At 30.2% G+C, this 24,684-nt stretch overlaps 4 protein-coding genes across 4 annotated transcripts; 1 reads left to right on the forward strand and 3 right to left on the reverse strand.

Annotated features, from left to right (window-relative positions):
* Nucleotides 1–7,958: 7,958 nt before the first annotated feature.
* On the reverse strand, nucleotides 7,959–11,386 carry LOC114396927 (probable protein disulfide-isomerase A6). Its single transcript, XM_028359090.1, has 5 exons — nucleotides 11,367–11,386; nucleotides 8,741–8,897; nucleotides 8,495–8,619; nucleotides 8,233–8,332; nucleotides 7,959–8,064 (listed from the first exon to the last, which is right to left on the reverse strand). The coding sequence occupies exons 1-5, from the start codon at nucleotides 11,384–11,386 to the stop codon at nucleotides 7,996–7,998; spliced, it is 471 nt and encodes a 156-aa protein (XP_028214891.1). The 3' UTR covers nucleotides 7,959–7,995.
* Nucleotides 11,387–11,752: 366 nt separating this feature from the next.
* LOC114396928 (putative MYST-like histone acetyltransferase 1) lies at nucleotides 11,753–13,485 on the forward strand. Its single transcript, XM_028359091.1, has 4 exons — nucleotides 11,753–12,040; nucleotides 12,544–12,705; nucleotides 13,067–13,160; nucleotides 13,265–13,485. Exons 1-4 carry the CDS (start codon nucleotides 11,753–11,755, stop codon nucleotides 13,483–13,485), a joined length of 765 nt encoding a protein of 254 aa, XP_028214892.1.
* Nucleotides 13,486–15,625: 2,140 nt separating this feature from the next.
* Nucleotides 15,626–18,009, reverse strand: LOC114395675 (HVA22-like protein f). Its single transcript, XM_028357507.1, has 5 exons — nucleotides 17,883–18,009; nucleotides 17,425–17,451; nucleotides 17,107–17,229; nucleotides 15,986–16,238; nucleotides 15,626–15,854 (listed from the first exon to the last, which is right to left on the reverse strand). Exons 1-5 carry the CDS (start codon nucleotides 17,927–17,929, stop codon nucleotides 15,828–15,830), a joined length of 477 nt encoding a protein of 158 aa, XP_028213308.1. The 5' UTR covers nucleotides 17,930–18,009; the 3' UTR covers nucleotides 15,626–15,827.
* Nucleotides 18,010–18,439: 430 nt separating this feature from the next.
* Nucleotides 18,440–23,229, reverse strand: LOC114394467 (50S ribosomal protein HLP, mitochondrial-like). The gene is made up of 4 exons (XM_028356050.1): nucleotides 22,954–23,229; nucleotides 22,738–22,800; nucleotides 19,292–19,383; nucleotides 18,440–19,076 (listed from the first exon to the last, which is right to left on the reverse strand). Exons 2-4 carry the CDS (start codon nucleotides 22,769–22,771, stop codon nucleotides 18,702–18,704), a joined length of 501 nt encoding a protein of 166 aa, XP_028211851.1. The 5' UTR covers nucleotides 22,772–22,800; nucleotides 22,954–23,229; the 3' UTR covers nucleotides 18,440–18,701.
* Nucleotides 23,230–24,684: the final 1,455 nt, after the last annotated feature.

A 24,684-nucleotide genomic window follows, 5' to 3' on the forward strand; every position in this document is an offset into this window, starting at 1 on the left:
ACATTATTCATCACTAAAAGTCAAGGCATTAGAATTCATATAAAGGTATGTCTTTTCTTCCTAATATTTGTGACGTGGGATTCATATTACATGTATTTAAGTGTAGCCTTTATTTAAGTGATAACACTTTCTCATATTAGTTTTTTTTTCAATTATCCATATTTTTATTTAAATATTAAAAGGATAAGTAAAAGATATATTACCTCCATTCTTAAATATAATATTTTTTAATTAATTTACATTTTTTAAGAAAAGTGGTTAATTTAATTGAAAATATTAAATTTTTTAATAATTTGTATTACTTTTTCAAAATTACCTTAAATTTTCTTCACTTAAATACTTTCCACCTAATTAACTAATTAACATGTGTTATTTTTTCTTCAATCCTTATATATAAGAGAGAGAATAGATTTATTGTAAAGTAATTAAGGGTATCTTAGTAAAAAAACTAATAATTCAAAAAATAATTTGAAAATAATCTTATAAAAAAAGATAAACAATTTTTTTAAAAAAAATCTTATATTTAGGGATAGAAGTAGTAGTTTATTTGATTTTCTATAAAAATGATACTTTAATAATCACCAACAAATGTAATTTTATTTAACTCCTAAAATAATATATATATATATATATATATATATATATATATATATATACTTTTGAGTCCTTTTATTTATTCTCATATACTTCATTTTTTAATATTTTTATTCTATATCACATTTATTAGAGATTAAGAATAAAATTGTGTCTGTATCAAGAAATTCTATCTTGTTCTATTCCCTCAATAGCTATTTAGTGGCAATTTTTTCACTATAAAAAAGTTAGCCATGGTAGTATTCTCTACTAATATATATTGTTCATTGAATTGTCATAGGAACTGGGCTTCTTCCAGTGCTTTGAAATTTAGATTCTGTGTTCCGCTTCAACAATGGTGTTGCATGTATCTTTGGTTTTTTTTTTTTTTGGAATTGACTCTTCGGTCCCTGCATCAAAAGAATATGTGGAACTGTCTTTCATTAATAAAGTCATGTTTACAGCAATTTGTGATGTATAATAATGTACGAACAATGTGCTTTTCAAGGATTCTATGATCTTATTTTCTATTTGACTTGTGTCTTTCTATTTGGGAATAAGAAAAAAAAAACCTTCTGTAATTTCTATGCTTTATTGTAAATTAAGTTATTTCATTTTATTTTATTTCATGAAATTAATTATGAATATCATTAATTTTGAGTAATTTTTATCATTTTTGAGAACTTATAGGTATATTATAGTTACACATTATATATAAGCTATAAAAAATTTCAAAATCTATATCTTGCTACAGTGTTTTTGGAACCAACCTCTCTACGCGCCACTAACTTGGATTTAAAACATTGTATAGGCTTAGATTGAGGACTTTGTTTTTTGGGGTTCTAAACAACATACGTTGTTTTTTTTCATCTTCTAAAGAGTCTCTGAAATTAGTTATGAATTTTGTCTATAGATCGACAGTGATGCTTTGAGTAAAATCTGAGATGAATCTCCATTAATCTATTGTTTCAAAGACTGATATGCTGAAAACCTCACTCAAATCACACCACTTTGATCATCAACTTGCATGTAGAATTAATTAGTCTTAACAATCCTTTATGCCATGGGATCACCTGTGGCTAGATGGCAGTCAAGAGAAAGTGATCAAGAATTCTAAATCAGCGTTATAATTCAATTAATTAGTTGTGATGAATCTGGTAAATTTTGAAATGATTTGTAATGAAATAAGAAAATGTATAACTCTTTGAGATATGTAATACGTACTCAATAAAATTAAAGGATAAACTGAAAATTTTGGTATAACTATGAGGGCCGGGTTTTTTGTTCAAAAGTTATATAACATGTACCTTATAATCGATCATGGCTGGAAGAAAATAAAATCAAGTTTTAAAAGTTAAATACTACCTCCTTTCAATATTTCTTTATGTTTTAACTTTTTATTTTTTTTTTCAAAAATTGATATTTTAAAATTTAAAAGTCTAATTAATGTTGTGCTCTCAAATATATCCTTCTGCACACTCACGACTACTAATTAGTAGTACAAGTATCAAAGATGCATATATTAAATAAAGATATTTTAATTTAAATATAATAATTTTAAATTTTATTAAATATTCGTTAATCCGTGTGTCATAACCTTACACATATAAAAATGAGATAGTAATAGCTTGTCATTTCACAAAAATACATTCAAACCATTTATTTAAATGGTTTAGCTATTTTTTTTCTAGTGAGAATCAGTAATATATGTGACTTTGTTAGACTGTTACTAGCATCTCTCAAGTAGTCTTGAGAAAATAAAATTAAAAAATTAAAAGCCATAGGACTAGTTTGGTTTAAGTATGAGCTTCACGAATTGCGCTGATGAGAATTTATTGTAAAACTAGGTAGTGATCCATGTATAATGCACATGTGGAATTTAACAATCATAATAGTAATTGGAAGGAAATATCAAATTATATCGATATAATTTTGATCATTTATTGTATTATTTAATAACTTTTAATTAAATAATATTTTTTTAAAATTCACGATTGGATAAAAAATTCCTTTTACATAGATCATATATATAAAATCTTATATTAATATAAAATTATTTGTTATCTCATTATTCATGTAAATTAAAATTGACATAATATAAACTTTTCAAAATATATTAAAATATTAATCATTTGATTACTTTTTTATCATTGTTCAATTTTTACAAAATTTGATACAATCAATCTTGATAATATGAATATATATTTTAATGGTTAGATTAAAAAAATCATATTATATACTAGTATTTTAAATAAAATCCTACAATATAAAATTTCTTTTGTTTCTTTTATATATTTTTAGATCTTTCTTCTATAAACGTTAGTGGGTAACAATATAACTTGTGGAAAGAGTGTCAACTAATATTACTAATTGATTAAAGTGAAAAACTATAATTAAAATAATAAAAACTACATGAAATATTGGTGACTCAGATCTAAAAGCCAAGTTCTTAAGAGGGTAGACTCAGATCTAATTTTGGCATAGAAATATTGGTGAACATATTGTGGAAGAGGCTATCTTTGCATAACAGTTTCTTCTTCTTTAACAACTTTTCTTCCTTATGTAAATAAAAGGTTTAAATATATTTTTATTTTTGTAAATTATCATTTTTTTATTTTGATATTTGTAAGTTTATTTTTTTAATTTTATTTCCTATAAGTTTACATTTTTTTCAATTTTAATCTCTGTAAAATATTTTTGTTAATTTTAGTCCTTTAAGTTTGTACTTTTTTAATTTTGGTCGTTGTAGAATATGTGACTTTAATCTAACTTATGGGAATTATAAATGAAGAAAAATTAGAATATTAAAGAGACTAAAATTGAAAAAACACAAACTTGTAAAGACTATAATTGAAAAAAAAAATTATAGGAACCAAAATTGGAAAAACCTAATTAGTTAGGATTAAAATTAAAAAAAAACTTACAACAACCAAAAATAAAAAATATGCTAACTTATAGAGATTAAGAATATATTTAAGCTCAAATATAATGATAGAAGGAAATATGAAAACAAATAAGTGGAGGAATATAAAGATGTACACAAGTAAAAAAAGGTTTAAATATGCACTACTAAAAAAAAGTTAGAAGTAGAAAAAGTGGAGTAAGAGGGTGAAGTGTCAATTAAGTTCTAAATTAAGGAGCAGTTTAGGAATGGAAATGTTATGTATTATAACTTGATAATTATAGAAGAAATTAGGTCGAATTGAGATAGATTTTGTTAGGTCTGAGTTTGATCTTAATTAAAAATATGTAATTTGAGTCTGATTTATTTATCTCTCAGAGGTCTTCCTAAAAGGCATGACCTACAAGTTTGTTTTAAGACATAATATGGTTAAGATCCTCCTATTGTATAGGATGTAAAGGCCTGTGAGAAGAGAGTTGAGCAGCTGGTAGAGAGCAATTCACACATCAGCAAAAATATATGATGTGATAAAAGATATGATGCTATATTGTAAGTACTATTTTACAACTCAAAAATTATATATTCTAAATCGATTGATTGAATATGTAAAGTTAGAAACCAAATTCAAAAGTGTCATGAGTCATGACAGTTGTGAAAGTTAAGGACTCAGTTTACATTTTATAATATCATAGGCTAAATCAAATAGTGCTTATAATTTCATGAATTAATTTGTTTTATTACTCAAATTTAAACTATTATTAATTCGTTACAAAAATCCATCGATCCTAAAGTAATGGATACCTATAATTAACATATTTAAAGTGGGGAACAAATATAAATTTAACATAAGTATTATTGGAATTATAAGATTAACTTGATGATTGAATGGAGATTGTATTGTAGGTTTGAATTTCTCCTACTAATAAAAATTAATATTCACCTTTAAAAAAAAACTTATGTGACACCTATGCTCACTTGATAGTTGATACACAATCAGTGAGAGTCATTCTTAGTTTCTTATTTTGCTTATTGGAAAATGTCACTGCTACAAAACAAAGGATCTACATCGGTTAAAATGGAAGGTCTACATCGGGCCATGCACCGATTTTGCTTTAGGTGTCGTTGTATGTCGACAACGATTACGACGGTCAAGAATTCTAAATCAGCGTTATAATTCAATTAATTAGTTGTGATGAATCTGGTAAATTTTGAAATGATTTGTAATGAAATAAGAAAATGTATAACTCTTTGAGATATGTAATACGTACTCAATAAAATTAAAGGATAAACAATCGTTTGTGGTTCATATACTGAAAATTTTGGTATAACTATGAGGGCCGGGTTTTTTGTTCAAAAGTTATATAACATGTACTTTATAATCGATCATGGCAGGAAGAAAATAAAATCAAGTTTTAAAAGTTAAATACTACCTCCTTTCAATATTTCTTTATGTTTTAACTTTTTTTTCTTTCAAAAATTGATATTTTAGAATTTAAAAGTCTAATTAATGTTCTCCTCTCAAATATATCCTTCTGCACACTCACGACTACTAATTAGTAGTACAAGTATTGATGCATATATTAAATAAAGATATTTTAATTTAAATATAATAATTTTAAATTATTAAATATTCGTTAATCCGTGTGTCATAACCTTAAACATATAAAAATGAGATAGTAATAGCTTGTCATTTCACACAAATACATTCAAACCATTTATTTAAATGGTTTAGCTATTTTGTTTTCTAGTGAGAATCAATAATATATGTGACTTTGTTAGATTGTTACTATCATCTCTCAAGTAGTCTTGAGAAAATAAAGTTAAAAAATTAAAAACCATAGGACTAGTTTGGTTTAAGTATGAGCTTCACGGATTGTGCTGATGAGAATTTATTGTAAAACTAGGTAGTGACCCGTGTATAATGCACATGTGGAATTTAACAATCATAATAGTAATTCAAGGAAGTATCAAATTATATCGATATAACTTTAATAATTTATTGTATTATTTAATAACTTTTAATTAAATAATAATTTTTTAAAATTCATGGTTGGATTAAAAATTCCTTTTACATAGATCATATATATAAAATCATATATTAATATAAAATTATTTGTTATCTCATTTATGTACATTAAAATCGACATAATATAAATTTTTCAAAATATATTAAAATATTGATCATTTGATTACTTTCTTATTATTGTTCAATTTTTACAAAATTTGATATAACCAATCTTGATAATATGAAGATATATTTTAACGGTTAGATTAAAAAAATCATATTATATACCAGTATTTTAAATAAAATCCTACAATATAAAATTTCTTTTGTTTCTTTTATATATTTTTAGATCTTTCTTCTATAAATGTTAGTGGGTAACAATATAACTTGTAGAAAGAGTGTCAACTAATATTACTAATTGATTAAAGTGAAAAACTATAATTAAAATAATAAAAACTACATGAAATATTGGTGACTCAGAACTAAAAGCCAAGTTCTTAAGAGGGGAGACTCAGATCTAATTTTGGCATATAAATATTGGTGAACATATTGTGGAAGAGGCTAGCTTTGCATAACAGTTTCTTCTTCTTTAACAACTTTTCTTCCTTATGTAAATAAAAGGTTTAAATATATTTTTTTTGTAAATTATCATTTTTTTATTTTGATATTTGTAAGTTTATTTTTCTAATTTTAGTTCTTATAATTTCACATTTTTTCAATTTTAATCTCCGTAAAATATTTTTGTTAATTTTAATCCTTTAAGTTTGTACTTTTTTTATTTTGGTCGTTGTAGAATATGTGACTTTAGTCTGACTTATGAGAATTATAAATGAAAAAAATTAGAATATTAAAGAGACTAAAATTGAAAAAACACAAACTTGTAAAGACTATAATTGAAAAAAAAAACTTATAGGAACCAAAATTGGAAAAACCTTAATTAATAAGGACTAAAATTAAAAAAAAAACTTACAATAACCAAAAATAAAAAATATGCTAACTTATAGAGATTAAAAATATATTTAAGCTCAAATATAATGATAGAAGGAAATATGAAAACAAATAAGTGGAGGAATATAAAGATGTACACAAGTAAAAAAAGGTTTAAATATGCACTACTAAAAAAAAGTTAGAAGTAGAAAAAGTGGAGTAAGAGGGTGAAGTGTCAATTAAGTTCTAAATTAAGGAGCAGTTTAGGAATGGAAATGCTATGTATTATAACTTGATAGTTATGGAAGAAATTAGGTTGAGCTGAGATAGATTTTGTTAAGTCTGAGTTTGATCTTAATTAAAAATATGTAATTTAAGTCTGACTTATTTATCTCTCAGGTCTTACTAGAAGGCATGACCTACAAGTTTGTTTTAAGACATAATATGCACTACTAGAAATACGTCTTTCTAAGTCGGTTAAGTAGTGCTTTTAACGACAATTTTCAACCGTCGTAACAGCCGTCGTCGTAAAAGGTGAAAATATTTTAAAGACAGTTCTATTAACCATCGTTGTAAATACAATTTTTTACGACGGTTGTTGATGAACCGTTGTTGTATATCTGTAATTTTTACATTAGTTGTTGATGAACCGTCATTGTATGTCTGTAATTTTTATGACGGTTGTGAAATAACCGTCTTCGTATGTGACATGCAAATATGGCTTTTTACGCCGGTTTTGATATAACAGGCGTAGTAAGTGCAATATACTAAGACGGTTATAGAATAACCGTCGTAGTGTTGTTTTTTTTTTTACTTTTTTTATTTTTTTTGGTATATTTCCTTTTTTTTGTTTTTTTTTAATTTGATAGGAACCAAAACTATCAAATGAAAATGATGCAAGAAATTAATAAGTCTATCAAAGCAAATTTATACTAGATTTTCATTCTAGAAGATCATATTAAATATTTTTAAAAATAGATTAAATTAAACATTTTATTAGTAATTTAGTCAAATAATAATAGTAATAACAATAAATGGGAATGATCTATTTAACAGAAATCTTGTTATGGATGAATTTCTGCAGTCCACAAAAAGTTAAAAAAAACGTTCATATCAACAACACTCATAATATGCTACATCTCCATATCAATAGAACCAACATTCCAATCATGCGTGCTAGAATCATCACAACTGCATCATTTGGAAATTAAATAGCACCTGTAGAAGACATAAGAATTCAGCATGAGTAAATATCAAAAAATTCTTTAAAATTATGTTTATTCCTCAATTATATTAGCTTACCAAAACGAAAACCTGATTAAACTATATGAAAAAAAAAATTCCATGCTCATGTTAAATCCATAGAAAAATATATTTCATGAATATCATAAAAAAGGCAAATTAGAACATACTTCACCAGAGCATAACTCTGCCAAGATACAGCCGAGAGACCATATATCAATCTTTTCATCATATTGAAGGCCTAACATCACTTCAGGAGCAATTTCGATATGAAATTCAAACAATCATCAGGAGCTGCGATTGATCACGAGCTTCCATGAGAGATGGCTAATGATGCACCAAAAAGTCAAGCAGCATATGTCGACAAGATATTTTTCTTTAGAGTTAACTCGTCGGCCTTCGCAGGACTAATGGACTGCATCAATCAATCAACATAGGCAAGTGAGTAGCACGATTATGCATTCAATTCTTAATCTCACTTTACATCCAAATAATTGAAATTTACCACAAAAAAGAATAATCATAATTATTTCACGAGTGAGTAAAACTTTCAAGGTTTGCTTCGACTGAAAGTGAATATTACCTTGTCAAGTATGCGCTGTAGGCGCTGGATTTCATTCTTAGCATAATCAGAACCTTTTTCCAAGTAATTCTTGGCAGCTTTCAAGTAAATCTTCCCGTGCCTAATGATAAAAAAAAAAGGATTAGTAGATTACCTTTTTCCTAGCTTCTTATTTTGGGCAAAGATTGCAGAACATATACAACACAACAATGCAAAGGAAACTATTCTCAAGTGACATAACTAAAAGCAAATGTTCTAGAAGGATGATGTTTATTTAAGTTACCTTGAGGCAGAACCCTTCAGCTTCTCAACTTCCTCTTCCATTCGGATAAACACGGATTTCTTCTCTTCATCGCTGGCAGCTACAAACTCCTTAACCAAGACATCCAAGCTTTCTACTATACCAGCCTGTACAGAAAATATCAAATGTATGAATAAGACACCAACTGCAACAATTTTAACTTTCATCCCCGACCAAAAAATAAAATAAAACAAAACTCTAGCTTCCCTTTGATGTCATTTCACTAACTTGGGAAGTAAGTTGTCCTTTTACATCTCGACTTGTTCCAGATTTCTCATTGATAAAAGCCACAAAGTCATCCAAGTCTCTTCCACCTCCGTACTCTTCACCAGCTTTGTTGCCCTTTGGGAAGAACTTCAAGGTAGGAAATCCACTCACATCATACCTGCATAAATATTATTCCAGCAAACTTCAATTATTTATCATGTTGTAATATTCCATCTTTATCCTCTTCGCTGGATTTTTTGTTTTCTTAACCACTGTAATCACATTAGTTATGTAGTATCATTTATTAGCAGTATTAACACATTTATCTGTTTCAGTTTCTATATTATTTTGTCTTGTTCCTATATTAGTGTTAGCCAGGTCTTGCCTCTCATATTGTCTAAAGCTATGCACATTTAATTAATAATAGGGGATATTATTGGCAAAATATTCATTCTCTTATTGTTTATTAATCTTAGAATCAGAAATATGCCAAGATTGTAAGATCCAAATTTGGTTTTCTATGGCTTTTCTAGTGAGTTTCATTGGATCTAGTAATAGGGGGTACTGAATCAAAGCTTGCAAGTTGAAACTTAGGGGTATATAGCTTGTCCTGCCACATCTGGAGGTTCTGGTTTGAGTGCATTTGTAGGTTTGGTGGTCATGTTCTGTGAGTGCTACATAAATGTAGGAATTTGTTAATTATTTTTTGGATATGAGGATAATTTAAAATGGGAGGTTCAGGGATTATGTAGACTCAAGTTCTCCTTGTTGGCTGGGGCCCCATATAGATACTTGTGTGTGGTTCATAAATTGCTTCTTTTTTAAGTAGATACTTATGTCTAGTGTTTTGAAATATTATTGAACTAAATCAATATAAATGACATTAGATTTCTTTTATGTACAAATTTAGTTTAAATATGATCTGAAAATGGTAGCACCAAACTGCAATAGATAAAATTAATGTCGAATAATTCCTTATAATAAAATTTGGGCCAGCGGAAGTGGAGCAGGCTATGGACCAAGGGTTGGACCTGGGTCCTAGGAAAACCACTGAACTGTACATAAAGAATATTCCAAAAGAAAGAAATAAGGGGCTGTTAGGAGTTAATAGTGAGGTGGCAATTAGTTACTGTACAGGTAGCAGGAATACTGGCTGTGTACAGGGGATGGAAGCATGGTTTTTGAGAGCCAATTAGAAAGGGGATCTTCTACTGAGGAGGTGAAGGCTCTGGAGTGTGGTATTGTGTTCAATTTTCTTAAGTGTTGGCTCTTATGATTCAATAATACAGTAGGTGGTAATACCAAATTACCAATCTAGTTTTTCCAGTGCTTTCGATCATTTTCTCCCGTGCTCTAAGTAGCAGCATCAAAGGTTTGCAAATTTTAATTTGAAGTATAGAATGAACTATATTTAGGCAAAATATTATGCCTCATTAGTGATATTCCTCGTCTTCAATCTAACTAGGTTAAAGAAAATTCCAACATGTCAGGACAGGTTATGGAGAGAGTTGAATCATTGAAATAAAATCAGATAATGAAGAGAGATTGGAGAAAAAAGTGGGAAACAGGAGATCAAAATTAGGGATAAGGGAACTGAATTTTTTTTAACTAAACTAAATTTAGGTTGACAAAAAGGGACTTTTAATATCATGGCTGCTATTAGAACTATAGTCATGGCCACACCAAACTATCTCAATCTGGTTATTTACCAGATGTCACCTAGGCTAATGGTTCCTACTTCCTAGTTCCTACACACAATCACAAGAGATTGACACAATCACAGGTTATTTGTGTAGCAAGCTTGGTGCATATGATTTATATGCTCTCACTTAAGGGGGCTTGTTATAAACTTGAATTGTCATGAACCAACTTTGTCAAAAGATTAAGCTGTTAGGCTGTTAGGTGAAGACACACATGGTTTTATGTTATATATCTAACAATAGTAATCTATTAATATAGCTTACAGGTTCATTATGCATACAATTTTAGGTCCAAGTCATCGCATATATTTTCATGAACGAAATCAAGACCTGCATATTCATTATTAGATTCATATATAAATTTTTGTCCGTACTTCCCTAGTGTCCATTGACACATTTTCAGCATATGATTCTCTTTTCTATCTCTTTCTCCACAACAATGAGCCCAAGGAGCAGAGTTTTCTTATGAGCATCAATCAAGAACGTACAATTATTTATATTACATGATAAACAAACTAAATTTAGTTTATTAATATTGAACACTTTTTTGGATAATACAAATATTTTTAATACTTTAACTAGGTCATTTTTATTTGTCTTAGAGTAGGCATTATGTGCACTTTCTTCGTCTCTCCTTGCAGTGGAAAAACTATCAGACATATCTCTATCATTTTTTGTTGGTGTCTTACAAGTGAGACTCTAGATATGTTATTTCTCTTTAAATCTTGAATAAATGAACAAAAGAAGTAGCCAATATAATTAGCTATAAAGAAAGGAACAAACCTCTATTCTTGGAATTGGATGACCGTGAGTTGTGATTTGTCTTTACTTGTCACTATTCCAAATCGTAAGCAATAGACTGAATGTGAGAAAAAAAGAGCAGATTTAGGAAGAAAGCTGAAATATGTTTGCAAGCTAAACATGAGTGCATCTTTATTCAATCAAACCATGATTGATGAACAGCCATTGATTAATGATATGTTTAGAGGATAAAGTGTAAAGTTATACTTACAGCCATTGAGGGAAATCTAAGTAGAGGTCCACAAAAAGAGTTTCAACACTTATTCCTACTTAGAAACAACAAAAATACAATTCTAGTGGAAAAACAAAATGATTTTATGTTTGTCAGACTTGTGAGTTGTCTTTCAATTACTACATGAGATGGTAAATTTATAATTAATCATTAGAATGTTTGCCATTTTAAAAAAGACCAGTGCCACAACAAAATGATGTTTTGACAAGCCTCAGTGCCACAACAAAACCTACAGAAGTTCAATCACCATCAGTTACAAAGGTTGTTCTGCCTACAGGAATAACAGTTTTGGTCAAGAAGATGGAGTGGGAAGAGAGGAGCAACAAGGTTGCGTCGGAATTTATAATAAGACTGGGAAATGCAAGGCACAAGAATTTAGTCAGATTGTTGGGGTTTTGCCACAACCCGCATCTAGTCTATCTTTTGTATGATTACTTGCCTAATGGGAACTTGGCTGAGAAAATGGAAATGAAATGGGATTGGGCTGCAAAATTCAGAACAGTAGTTGGAATTGCTAGAGGACTTTGCTTCCTTCACCATGAATGTTACCCAGCTATACCTCATGGTGACTTGAAGGCCAGCAACATTGTATTTGATGAAAATATGGAACCCCATTTGACATGTACAAAGATTGTGCTGCTGATAAAAAAAAAAACGTACATTGTGCTGCTATTCTGCATTTTTGTGTTTTGTACTTTGTTCTTTTTTTTTTTGAAGGATTAATTATCCTCCTTCAATTGTAATAGAGTTCTTTTTTAAAGCCATTGATCTCCCTTGCCCCAATTTCCCTGGCTTCAACTATTGCTTGATGAGCATCAGCTCTGTAATGATTTTTTTAAAAAAATTCTTTATCTTTTTCTAAAAGATTTAGACAATTTTTTTAATTAAATTATCTAAAGGAAGTCAAGGGTAAGTAGCTACAAATCTCAAATATTGGAAATTATTTCAATTTATAAAATGAATGAATTTTGAGAACGTTGTGTTATGACAGTTGCAAGTGGCAAGAGTTATATATACATTTTTTTTTGTTATTAATGATTGATTACTATCATAATGTGATTACTTATAATTATTGCTATATCTGGTAACAGGTCGATGGCAAAAAGAACAAGGTTTATGGGCAGAACCTTTGTTATTTGGCTAAGTTATTTCTTGATCACAAGACCCTCTATTATGATGTAGACCTGTTTCTGTTCTATGTTTTGTGTGAATGTGATGATCAAGGATGTCACATGGTTGGCTATTTCTCCAAGGTAAAATATTATAGTGTTGTCATTATTTTGCTTTGACATGAGATATTTCAGATTTTTATATTTTACTGCTAATATGCCCATTTAACGTTTGTTTTTGATCTAAATGGCCCACCAAAACTGCCTCTGAATTAGCAAGCAGGACCATTAATAATATAATTATGAAGTTCTATTTTGGGGGAGCTAAGTTTATGATGTTCTTTGACAGACCTTAATTTTAGTTGTTTTATAAAAAATGAACTTTGTTATAATTTTGACATATTTAACTTTCCAACTTTTTTATTTATTAGAATTCTTATTTGTTCATTAGTTTCTTTATGTTATGGATAATCTTATTGATTTTGTTTACTTTTTGATGATAAAGGAAAAACATTCTAAGGAATCTTACAATTTGGCATGTATCCTCACCCTACCACCTTACCAAAGGAAAGGCTATGGCAAATTTCTAATTGCATTCTGTAAGCTCTCTCTCTCTCTCTCTCTAAAGTTGGTCTCTTTGTATTTGCTAGTTATATGTGATAAAATGTGAGTGAAGTTCATTTAAATTTCAAAAATTGAACAGCATATGAACTGTCCAAAAAGGAGGGCAAAGTTGGCACACCTGAAAGACCCCTTTCAGACCTTGGACTGCTAAGCTACAGAGGATATTGGACCAGGGTTCTCTTAGACATTCTGAAGAAGCACAAGGGAAACATTTCTATCAAGGTACCATATTCTTTTCTATTAATGTTTCTAAGACACAGAAGAATTCATCTATTCTGTTTACAAATAAAGTTCATTTGATTGTGCCTGTGTTCAATTTAATTAACTCCAATTATTATATATAAAGTATAAACATGAAACCCCAATTATATCAACTAATAATTAACTCTTCTTTTGAGAAGCCAAAGAAAAGAAATTTTTGACAACCCAAGTGTACCTTAGGAACGAAGTATTGCAGGAGCTTCTAGTGCAACGAGAGAGAATATTATTAGTGCTGCAGCCACCAACTTTGTTTGAAACTGAAGTGAAGTACACCCATTGTGTTATCAAACTTGTGCTTCCATGTTGAGCCTGCAAATCGAAATCCAAATCTAATTTACTTTTGTTAGTGGCACATGGTCAACGGATGCCTTTACAAAAACAAAAAAAATTGAACGATAAAGGTTGTTACAGTCCAAAACAAACAAACTCATAATTCACAAAAATGTGGACCTCGCTGGTGATTTATTTTGTAAGTGTTCTTAAATCTTGAGGTCAGTCTTTTTTTTGCGTTTCACTAATTTAAAGTTGGCTTTTAGTTCAGGAACAAAAACTATTTCATGGTTTCATTAAGAAGGACGCTCGAAGGATATGAGTTGATTTCTCAATTAATTTATTGAGTAAAAATTTCAAGCCGAAATTGGGAAAATAAAGCCAAGATATCGAGGTTACCTTAAAGTAAGCAATTTCTACAACCTTTTCGTCCTCAGTAACTATTAGGCTGCAGGAGATTGAAAAGTAAATGCAATTCAGTCAAAGCCATTCAAAACCCTTATTTCATACCTTCTTCATGGTACTAATAACCTCAGACTAACTTTGTACATCCCTTTTAAGAAAATTTGAATATGCCTAAACCCCAGCCCTAACATTCAACCCAAACACTAAAAATTGTTTGGGCGAACAAGCGATTGTAAACACATTTCATTACCTGTGGGCGAACAAGGGACTGTAGGAGGCAAGGGATGACTCCTGCTACCGCGCGAACTCAGCCCACCAAAAAACCCAGCCACACCACGTCGAACTAGACAGGGATGATTGTTGGAAGCGCGCGAACTCAGGCAAGGGATGAAGCTGGTAGCACTCGCAATAGACACGCACGACGGACGACGAGATGCGAGACACAGGCTGAGAGGCAAGATTGAAGCTTTTTGAGCGCACACGCGTTTCAGTAGCTAGGTTTTGTATTTTATTCAGTGAACATCGATAACACGTCGTTCCACGTTATTACAAAATTGCCACTAGGTGGCATTCTAAGACGGTCGTAAGGAACCGTCTTAGATTCTATGACGTAAAAAAAATAAAATTATTCCGTTAATTACAAAAATGTCACCGCGTGGCATTCTAAGGCGGTTCTATAGAACCGTCTTAGATTCAGTGTCGTAGAAAATTAATTTTCTAGTAGTGATGGTTAAGATCCTCCTATTGTATAGGATGTAAAGACCCGTGAGAAGAGAGTTGAGCAGCTGCTAGAGAGCAATTCACACATTAGCAAAAATATATGATGTGATAAAAGATATGATGCTATATTGTAAGTACTATTTTACAACTCAAAAATTATATATTCTAAATCAATTGATTGAATATGTAAAGTTAGAAACCAAATTCAAAAGTGTCATGAGTCATGACAGTTGTGAAAGTTAAGGACTCAGTTTACATTTTATAATATCATAGGCTAAATCAAATAGTGCTTATAATTTCATGAATTAATTTGTTTTATTACTCAAATTTAAACTATTATTAATTCATTACAAAAATCCATCGATCCTAAAGTAATGGATACTTATAATTAACATGTTTAAAGTGGGGAACAAATATAAATTTAATATAAGTATTATCGAAATTATAAGATTAACTTAATGATTGAATGGAGATTATAGGTTTGAATTTTTTCCACTAATAAAAATTAATATTCACCTTTAAAAAAAAAACTTATGTGACACCTATGCTCACTTGATAGTTGATACACAATCAGGGAGAGTCATTCTTAGTTTCTTACTTTGCTTATTGGAAAATGTTTTCCTAGTTAGTTATTTTGTTGCATACATAGATGAATAAAACTGGATTGCGCTTGACTTGTGCAGTTAATTTTTCAATGGAATAAATTGTTATTAGAAGAGTAGAAGCGTTAAAAATTAAAACTAATTTAATAACCCGAAATTGTGTTCTGAAATAACAATGTGTATCACCAGAATAGAATAGCATCTTAATTCTCATACCATGGAAATTATACATAGATAATTTTACATAATGTAAAAATTAGCTCAAGATTGTTGGCATTTAATTAAAGGATAATAATTCTGAGACCTACTCATCTATGCACAACAATTATGAATTACAATAAATGTAGATTCTTTACGTATGTATCAATTTCGTCAAATTAATCTTCAGTGCCTCCTTGCTTCTCTATCAGCCTGCAATTAAATTCAAGAATATATGAAATATTATTTATGACACAGAGATTACAAAAGTTCCTCTGTGCTAAAAGAAAGATATAATTAAGTTTATGAAAGCATAGCTATAGTTGGAGTAGTTTATAACATACTGCTTTGACTACTCTCTCAAAGGCATCAGAGCCATATGTATCTATATAACGTTCAACAGCTTTCCTTGCATCCAAACTCATCATCTGAAGAACTTTCTTTTGCACCTCGGGATACTTAGAATTTCCATAGTAGCTTCCTATATGCTTGACATATTGCCTCACATAGTTCTCATATATGTAAGCAGCTCCATTGAACATTGGCAACACCAGCCAGAGGCAAAACACAAGCTTCATGTATGGCCAAATTGGAAACCTAAACATATATAATAATTGTTTAGTTACAATCATACATTGATATCATGTTTAGTTCTACTTATTTAGATAAATAATTTTTTTCTATTAAGAACTTTTGAAAAATTAGAAGAGATTATAAACACATTTAAGGAAGCATTTGGTAGAAGAGAAATTTTTTATTTTCTGCCAATCATATGTTGAGAAACTATGTTTTCCATGAATTTTTTTAATCAGCTTTTCATGAAAAATTTCACACGGGGAGGTAGAAATCTTACTTTTCCAAGTTCAATTTTTCTTTCACTATAGGAAAAATATCATGGTATTTTTTTATTAAATTATATAATGTGTTAAATAATTAAAATAATCGGTAAAAATATACGTAATTCTTTTATTCTTAAAAAACTTATCCAAAAATTCTCAATAAGCAACTAAACAAATTTTTATTCATTCTCAAGAATGCATGATTTCCAGAATTCATGATTCCTAGGAATCATATTCTCATAAATGAAAAAAAAAATTCTCCTAGCAAATGTCCCTTAAGAGTCAAATGTATTTAAGTCCCTCAATTAAAATTAATTTTAGTTCCTATATTTAAAAAAATGATGATTTTAATTAATCTTTCATTTCCAGAAATGTGGTGAACTTTGTCCCTAGTCAGGACAAAATCAAGTATATGACCAAGAATGAAACTCAATAAGAATGTTTTAGAAATACGAGGATCAAACTAACCATTTTTAAAATGTAGGGATTAAAATCTTCTGACCAAATCTTGAAGAAATTAAAAATACATTTTACTTTAATATTGATTATATATGTATTTAACTTATTTTTTTTATTTTTTTTTGTTATGAGTATATTGAATTTTATGTTATAATACATGCGCGTACCATGCTAGGATCTTGTAACATGAAAGCTCAAAGAGGGCGGTGAAGGAGTATAAAACCCAATATGTTAGCCACTGCTGATCATCTAAGGTTGAAGGACTCTCAATTGCCCTCATTGATGCGTATCTGTTATATTTACTCATAACACAAGACATTTAGTTATCATATCCTATAGTAATTCATACATCAGATTATGTGCATGCCTGTGATCAGTTTGTTCTCGTGCATATGAGTGTATTTTCTTCTTGTTTCAATTAAGAATTAATTAAGAAAGTTAAAAATTACTGATAAGTGATAAAGGATATGCTCATATATACTTACAAAGGATAAAGAAGCAACACTCCAGGCCTATTACACAGAAAACCAAAAAATAATTATATATGTACTGATAAAAAAAATTGAAACTAAATTATATATGCAATTTTATGAAAGTACTCTTTATGGAAAGGGAAATTTGTAAAGTATTAATTCAACGAAAGATATATGCATGATGATTGGAGTAGTAGATTGAAAATAATGCATGTGTATGGAACACTAAAAAGACCAAAATTTAAATCAAGTTCCTTGTGTTCTTATCATTGAATTTTCATTATGACAAAATATGGATTTTTTGTCTAACATTAAATAGCTTCCATTAAGAATATGTTTGTGGAATTAAAAAAAATTACAAATCATCAATTGATTTGAAAACTAAATTGTAAGAACATAAAGAATTTTATCTTTTTGTCTTAATGAAAATAACTTGCATATATGATAAGATAATACAGGGATTGATTTACCCCACTATTGTGTCCAAATTTCTTGCCATTGTTCCAAGGATGCCCATGACGAAGAAGCTGTTATTAAGATCTTTTGTGTTGAGAATAGATTGAAGTTCGAGAAGATATGATGGAATGAGTTGAAGTATAGAAATAGAAATAACTTGCAAGTAGTTTCGAGGGTATATATATTGAAGTGCTAGCAGGGTAAACAAAGCAAGCAAAGAATATTTGACGGACAATCCAAAAGTCTTCTTTCCCCTAATGAGAAGAAATAACCATAAAGTTTAAGTATATGGAAAAGAAGAGAAGGATATGTATTGTAAAAGATTAAGATTTGCATGTGCTTTTGAACTTGTAAATAGTACATTCTAGTACCATATCATGTTCCTTACATTCTCATTTTCTCTTGGCTTTTCACATTAATTGCATTTGAACCCTTTCTTTCACCTACCAATTTCTACTCGCTAGCATGATACATTTTATTAGTGTCTTAAGGTTAATTGTTAATGAGCAGTTAATAAATTTTATTGAATATTTATAAGTATTAATTATTTAAAACTAAACAGTTATGTAAATAAAATAAAAAAATCATAATCATAAATAAGTTGATATGTTACATATGAAACACACATCACTTTCGTGTCTCTAGTTCATTTTTAGGCTAGAAACCAAATCAAATTCTAGTTATTCAAGTAGAAGCCTTCTACACCTGTTTTACTCCTCATAAACTGATAAAGTACTAAAACTTGCACATCACACTAAAATATCCAAATATAAAAATGGTAGATGTGACATTGGAATTCATAACAAAATTTAAGGACAGCCCTTTTGTCTCATTTATGCAATGTGCCCTGCCAAGGTAAGAATCTTGACATGCTTCTTTTGCCTTAGCTCATGAGGCACTGGTCCAAAAACTCTGGTTCCAATAGGTTGTCCTTGCTTGTCAACAAGCACCACAGCATTATCATCAAACTTGACCTCACTGCCATCACAACGTCCCTTTTGCATTGCTGCACGCACAACTACCCCATATACAACCTTCCCTTTCTTCACTTTTCCATTAGGATGTGCTTCCTTCACAGATGCTATTATTGTGTCACCTAATCTTGCCCCTTTCTTCCCTTTCAATGCCTGTATGCACATCACCTTTTTAGCACCTGAGTTATCGACAACCTTGAGAACAGTCCTCATCTGTATGAAGGTACGCTGTTGCTGCAAAAGGCGAGAGTTTTGGTATTGGGGTCAGAGAAAATTGTATCAGCAAGTGAAATAAAGGATTTGTGACTTGTTTAAGAGCAAGCATATCTTTGCAGTACAAGGAAACAATATAGGTTTACCAACACAATGTTGGGCAAAGTATAGTGTTGATGAAAATATATAACTAAAGATAGTCCAAACATGATCTTGAATTTAATTCATGCGCTGACCTGAGAAAACAAATTGTTGCATGTCATGCCATGTGATGAGGTAAATAAACCAGGGGAACTGTTGCTTAATCCACCAAACAGAGAACGGCCCACTATTTTGGTTTTTAACAAATGAAACAAAGAGAAGTAATAAGTAAGAAGTGAGAATATCATCTTATTAACATTAAAAATATTCACTTCGTGTTAAAAAAGAAATAATAGGTGGGCTATCAGAAGCATGGGAACAATATGGAGCTCAATACATTCAGCTTAGCTCCAAATGCAGTTGTTGAACAAAAGGATTATTGCAACCAAATAACATTTGGTCAGTTCTACATGTGACTTGAGCAACAAATTCATGTTGCGATAAGGAAAATACAAAACAAGAGGATCAGAAATCCTCTCTGCTACAAATGATAATACAAAAAAAAAAAAATGCATCAGCTCTAAAGAGCAATGATTCCTTAGCATGTCAGGCATTAAAAACATCCTTTTATAAACAAAGGGCATAAACACAGAAGAAAGCTAATAGTACATGCTCTCCCAGGCAAAAAGGAAGATTCTGGCTAATAGAATTACTATAAAAACTAGCGTACCCCATTGCCCAGAGGCTCCTTGCTGTGTGAAGGTATGGGGGAGGGATATTGTACGTACCCTTACCCTTGCATATGCAAAGAGACTGTTTCTGGATTCAAACCCATGACCAACAGGTCACCAAGGCACAACTTTACCGCTGTGCCATGGCTCGCCCTCAATAAACAACACTCTTGCAAGAAGGGTGCAACTCCAAAGCAGCTTCTTATCTTTTTAAGTCCCAAAAATTATTTCATTTTCAGTCAATCAAAGAAAGCTTCACCTGAGGCAACATGTGATCTTAAAATGACTTAGATATCAGATCTTTACATATCTTTATCTCTGATTTCACCAGTGTAAACAATATCTTTATCAGATCTTTACTATAATACTATTAAGAAAATAAAATGAAAAACTGATGAGCTAATATACACAAGAACAGAGAAAAAATATTTATATAAAAGTCCCAAGCAAGATCGAGCACAATATCAGAGCCTTTTTTTTTTCAAAAATTCACAACCACATGTTGTGAAGGGGTATGTGTGAACTTGTGAAATGAACTTCATTTCAGTGGGGTTCTTATGCCTGGTTTAGGTATTTAGAGCTTTTACTTGATTATTAATGACACCTTATTCAAGTGGAATTGAATCTTGTTTTCAGCAGTCCCTACATTTTGGACATTAGTTCAACTTACACAAAGGATAGAATTATCTGAGCTTTATACTTCAAAGAGAACAGGGCTGGCAGTCATGGTATACATTGTGTAGTTGGGATGCTGAAGAAACCCTGGGCATGCAATTTTCTCCTTGCTCTAGAAAAGGGGTGGTAGTTTGTTTAGGAGCGACAGTGTAAGAACATGTATATATGGAGCATAAGTTTATCTCGAACAGAACAAAAAGTGTTTGTGATAAAAGGTATAAATGGTACTATTGGCAAATTTTCTTTATTATTTTTTGGCATTTTGTTTCAGTGATTCTCTTGCTTGTGCTTCTAGAGTTTCTTGCAGAAAGAGCATTATTACATTTGAATATTCTATACAGTGCTTTCATGATGCCCAAGTAACTAGCTATTTCACAAATTGAAAGTGATGGGCATTGGCTGCAGCTGCACAGTTGCCTATAGTAAATATCCAATGGGGTTGGCCAAATGATTTTTCATCTTGGAACTTATTTCTACATTTATTCGTGTGTATCGGATATCCAAAAATTTGCTTTTCTCCCACATTAACAACCCACTTTTGTGATTGTTCCATTTGTTATTCATCTTCACTCACTGAAATGATTCCAACTGGTGTTTTCCTATCAATCCTTGCCTTGCCACTATGTTGCCACCAAAATTATGCCTCATGCGTTCACAATTGCATGACACAGCTTCTACAATCATGCTCAATTGAAACTAGTCTTTGCTTAGAATATCTTGGTTTCATATCTTTCAGTAGCATGATGCAGCCTAAATTTCATAATCGTAACTAGTTTGTACAGGAACTTGCAGCAAATTAAGCAGTTCATCAAGTTTTATGTGATATCTGATTATGATTTTAAATGCAAGCAAGAGTGTTCAGGAAAGTTTAAATCAATGTAAGTTAGCATAGTCTTACAACTCGCAATATCACAAAAATTAATATTGAAATCACTGTACATCTAATCAAGGTTTAGAAACAATAGCAGTAACAAACTCATTAAGAAATTTTATTTCAACTATTCTTCTTTCACGATTCAAATTTACTATTGTTTTCTAGTATCACATCAAATCCTCTTGTTCTCTTGTAAGGACAATATAATTTAGATAGAATAAAGGTAGTTCAATCTCTTGGACAAAACTATTGACAGTAAAGTGAAGAGACTTCCCAGGCTGCTAAACTAAAAGGACTTGTGTCAACAATCCTAAGAAGTATTTCAAGAATTAGATGAAATTTACCATAGGACCTTATCTAGCAGTACCCATAACTGAATCTCCATGAAAATTAAACAAAAATCTGACTTAAAGAAGCAAGCAATATGTTGCATAGGAAATCAAATTCAATGTTAAAGATGCATCAAACAGGAGAAAGTAACAAAACTACATTACTTATGATGCACAAGTACTTCCATATGGCTACAACACCCATACCAGGCACCTAGCCAGTGCCAGTATTCATTTGGTACATGTGGGTATGTAGTTAATGCACTTAAGTAATTTTTTTAACAATTTTTCTATGTACATTTCAATACAACTTAGTTATCAATTACCGTAGCACGGATCAATATGACTCAAGTATAAGACAGTCACAGCAAATCTCAATATTTTGCCACTAAAGTATTATGGTTTGCTACTATATAGTATATACGAAACACACAACTAGTTCATTCTTTCAAATATGAAAGGTCTACCTCAATTCAGTTTGAACTCAGTAGTCAAAAACTGTTCTACTGCCAATTGTACCAGTGCAACCACATCAGTGGTTGCATCATAATCTTGGGTTTTGAGTAGTGTTACTCATATTCAACAATCCAGCTCACCAGGAACATCAAAATCAAAATAAAAGTTCCCCCCTTTTGAACAAGCCAAAAGAATCCTACAACCCACATATAATTTCCAGGTAACAAGCGACAACAGACAAAACATTCACAAAAGGGGAAAAACACTCACTGAAACAAGAAATTTCATCAAACATCAATCTAATACAAAACTACACTGCAAAATATTTTAGAATAAAGAATAAGCATCTAAAATTTACAAAAACATCATTTAACATTAGAGACAACACTCAAGCTTATAGAACATTATATATTAAACAAACTATAAAGTTCCATTAAACTCAGAGCTCTAATGCATAATAATCAGGTTAGGGAAACAAAAAATTTAATCTCTGAAATGAAAAAAAAAACACAAATTGGGTTGTGAAAATAGCATACCACGAGAGCATCTGGAAGCAAAGGCTGCAGCCATCTGGGAAATTGGAAGTCTTTTTTATTTCCCTATCAAAAATAAAGACACAAGATTTTCACTCAGAAACGAAAAACAAAAAATAGCCAACAGGCAAAGATGATAAGAGAGAAGACATGAAAAGTCTGCGTGAGTGCGTGGTGCTTTTGTTTGAAGTGAGGGACTTATCAAATGTAGCTTATTACCAACTTAATTAGGAGTCGCTGGAACAGAGGGTGCGCGCGCCGGTGACGGTGAGGAACAGACGGAGTGCGCCGTTTCTCGACTCTCTTGCCCTTTCTTCCTTTTCCCCAATTTGAAACCACGTCTTTCGCTTGATTTTTACTCTCGAGGTGAAAAAGTACTCTGAGAGGTAAAATAATTTTGTCATAAAGATTAAGAATTTTATTTTGATCCGTTAAATTTAGAAGTTACTCGGATAGATTGGGTAGCCTATTCTCGGATCAAATACATTCAAATATGCAAGGATTAAAAACTAATCGAAAAGTGTTTCTAATGTTTTATGATCATAAGGTCGGTTTAATGTTCGTCATTCGTCAGCTTGAGCCTTCTGCAAGGATAAATGCTTTTAAAAAAATAATGAAAACATTTCTTTTCAATGTTAAAATTGTTTTTTCTATAAAAAAAAAAGTTAGTCTTTTAAATACTATTTTTTCCTTTTTCATAAACCAAAATTAAAAATAATAGTAGGTTATTCACTAAAGACTGTCAATGATGTCTGAAACATATGTGTTACAGTTTCTCATAATCAGGTTTTACACTCTACTAAGGATTTTTCATGTGAGTTCTCCAGTTAAATACCTTTTGATATGAGAATTTTGTCTGAACTCTGGGTGATGAAGGAGCCGCAGAGATAGATGATCCAACCTAAATATGAAAATAGATATGATCCTATAATATCCTTTCACATATTTGTATATTTATGTGAATATTAAGTTTAATTTGTATCTTCATACTCGTTAAGTATTTATATATATCCATGCTCACACTCAAAACCCACATTTTATTTATGTAAAAGGTTAATACAATAAATCAATTAAAATAATTAAAACAATTATTATTGTTATAGTAAAGTTCATTTTTTAATAATCAAAACATAAAATTAAAATATATACACATGTATTAAAAACATAGCATTGATTTATCCAAACTCAAATCATAAATAAATAAAATTACAAAGATAATCATCTTGTTAAAGTTAATATTATGGTCACTTAACAAAAACTCTAATTAAAGGTTTAAGATTTTTAACTTTGATAATCATTCAGTATAACAACTTAAGATTTTTCCCTCTCTGTTATTGATATTGTTAAATATTAGAGACTTACAATATTAGTTATAAAAATATAATTATTTTCCATAGGAAATTAACTATTTTATAACGCGCGCGCGCACACACATATATATATATATGATATGTGTGAGACGAGATAGGTTGAATACTATAATATCCGTACCTGCACCTATATCACGTAAAGTTGTGAGTATATCCTCATCCCATACCCAACTCCAATTTTTCAAGTAATTATCCATTACTTAAAAATACTTTTGCTGGTACCTATAAGGTTTGAATAAACTTTGTCATCCCTAATCCAACCTCAAACAAAATAAGTTAACATCTCTTACAAGTGATAAAGGTCATTTTGGTCTTAACTTTTATGGGATTTTTCATGCTGTTTTGATAATTTTTTGCACCATAACTAATTTTTTTCATCCAAATATGTGCTAAATTGGTGCAGGTCCCAAAAAACTATAGAGTTTTAAGTCAAAAGATAAGTTGAATTTTTATTACTAAGGTTTAGATAGCTTAAATGCAAAGTGAAAGATTATATTTTGCTAGAGGAATCTTAGTTGAATGGATGCATTGGAAGTTGTTTTTATTTTAACTTCCAAGAGAGCTTATTTATTATAGTTGG

Source organism: Glycine soja, chromosome 18 (assembly GCF_004193775.1).
Source record: "Glycine soja cultivar W05 chromosome 18, ASM419377v2, whole genome shotgun sequence".
NCBI lineage: Eukaryota > Viridiplantae > Streptophyta > Magnoliopsida > Fabales > Fabaceae > Glycine > Glycine soja.

Coding starts and splice junctions, on each gene's coding strand:
- LOC114394467 (XM_028356050.1), bottom strand. CDS start 22,771: ATGGCTGCAGCCTTTGCTTCCAGATGCTCTCGTG. Junction 19,384..22,737: donor TGCTTCCAGATGCTCTCGTG/GTATGCTATTTT, acceptor AAACCAAAATAG/TGGGCCGTTCTCTGTTTGGT. Junction 19,077..19,291: donor GCAACAATTTGTTTTCTCAG/GTCAGCGCATGA, acceptor CGCCTTTTGCAG/CAACAGCGTACCTTCATACA.
- LOC114396927 (XM_028359090.1), bottom strand. CDS start 11,386: ATGGCTGTTCATCAATCATG. Junction 8,333..8,494: donor CTGAAGGGTTCTGCCTCAAG/GTAACTTAAATA, acceptor TTTTATCATTAG/GCACGGGAAGATTTACTTGA. Junction 8,065..8,232: donor TACAGCGCATACTTGACAAG/GTAATATTCACT, acceptor TGATTGATGCAG/TCCATTAGTCCTGCGAAGGC.
- LOC114396928 (XM_028359091.1), top strand. CDS start 11,753: ATGGAGTGGGAAGAGAGGAGCAACAAGGTTGCGTCGGAATTTATAATA. Junction 12,706..13,066: donor TGGTTGGCTATTTCTCCAAG/GTAAAATATTAT, acceptor TTGATGATAAAG/GAAAAACATTCTAAGGAATC. Junction 13,161..13,264: donor CAAATTTCTAATTGCATTCT/GTAAGCTCTCTC, acceptor AAAATTGAACAG/CATATGAACTGTCCAAAAAG.
- LOC114395675 (XM_028357507.1), bottom strand. CDS start 17,929: ATGGGCATCCTTGGAACAATGGCAAGAAATTTGGACACAATAGTGGG. Junction 17,230..17,424: donor GTGTTGCTTCTTTATCCTTT/GTAAGTATATAT, acceptor TAAATATAACAG/ATACGCATCAATGAGGGCAA. Junction 16,239..17,106: donor TGTTACAAGATCCTAGCATG/GTACGCGCATGT, acceptor ATATATGTTTAG/GTTTCCAATTTGGCCATACA.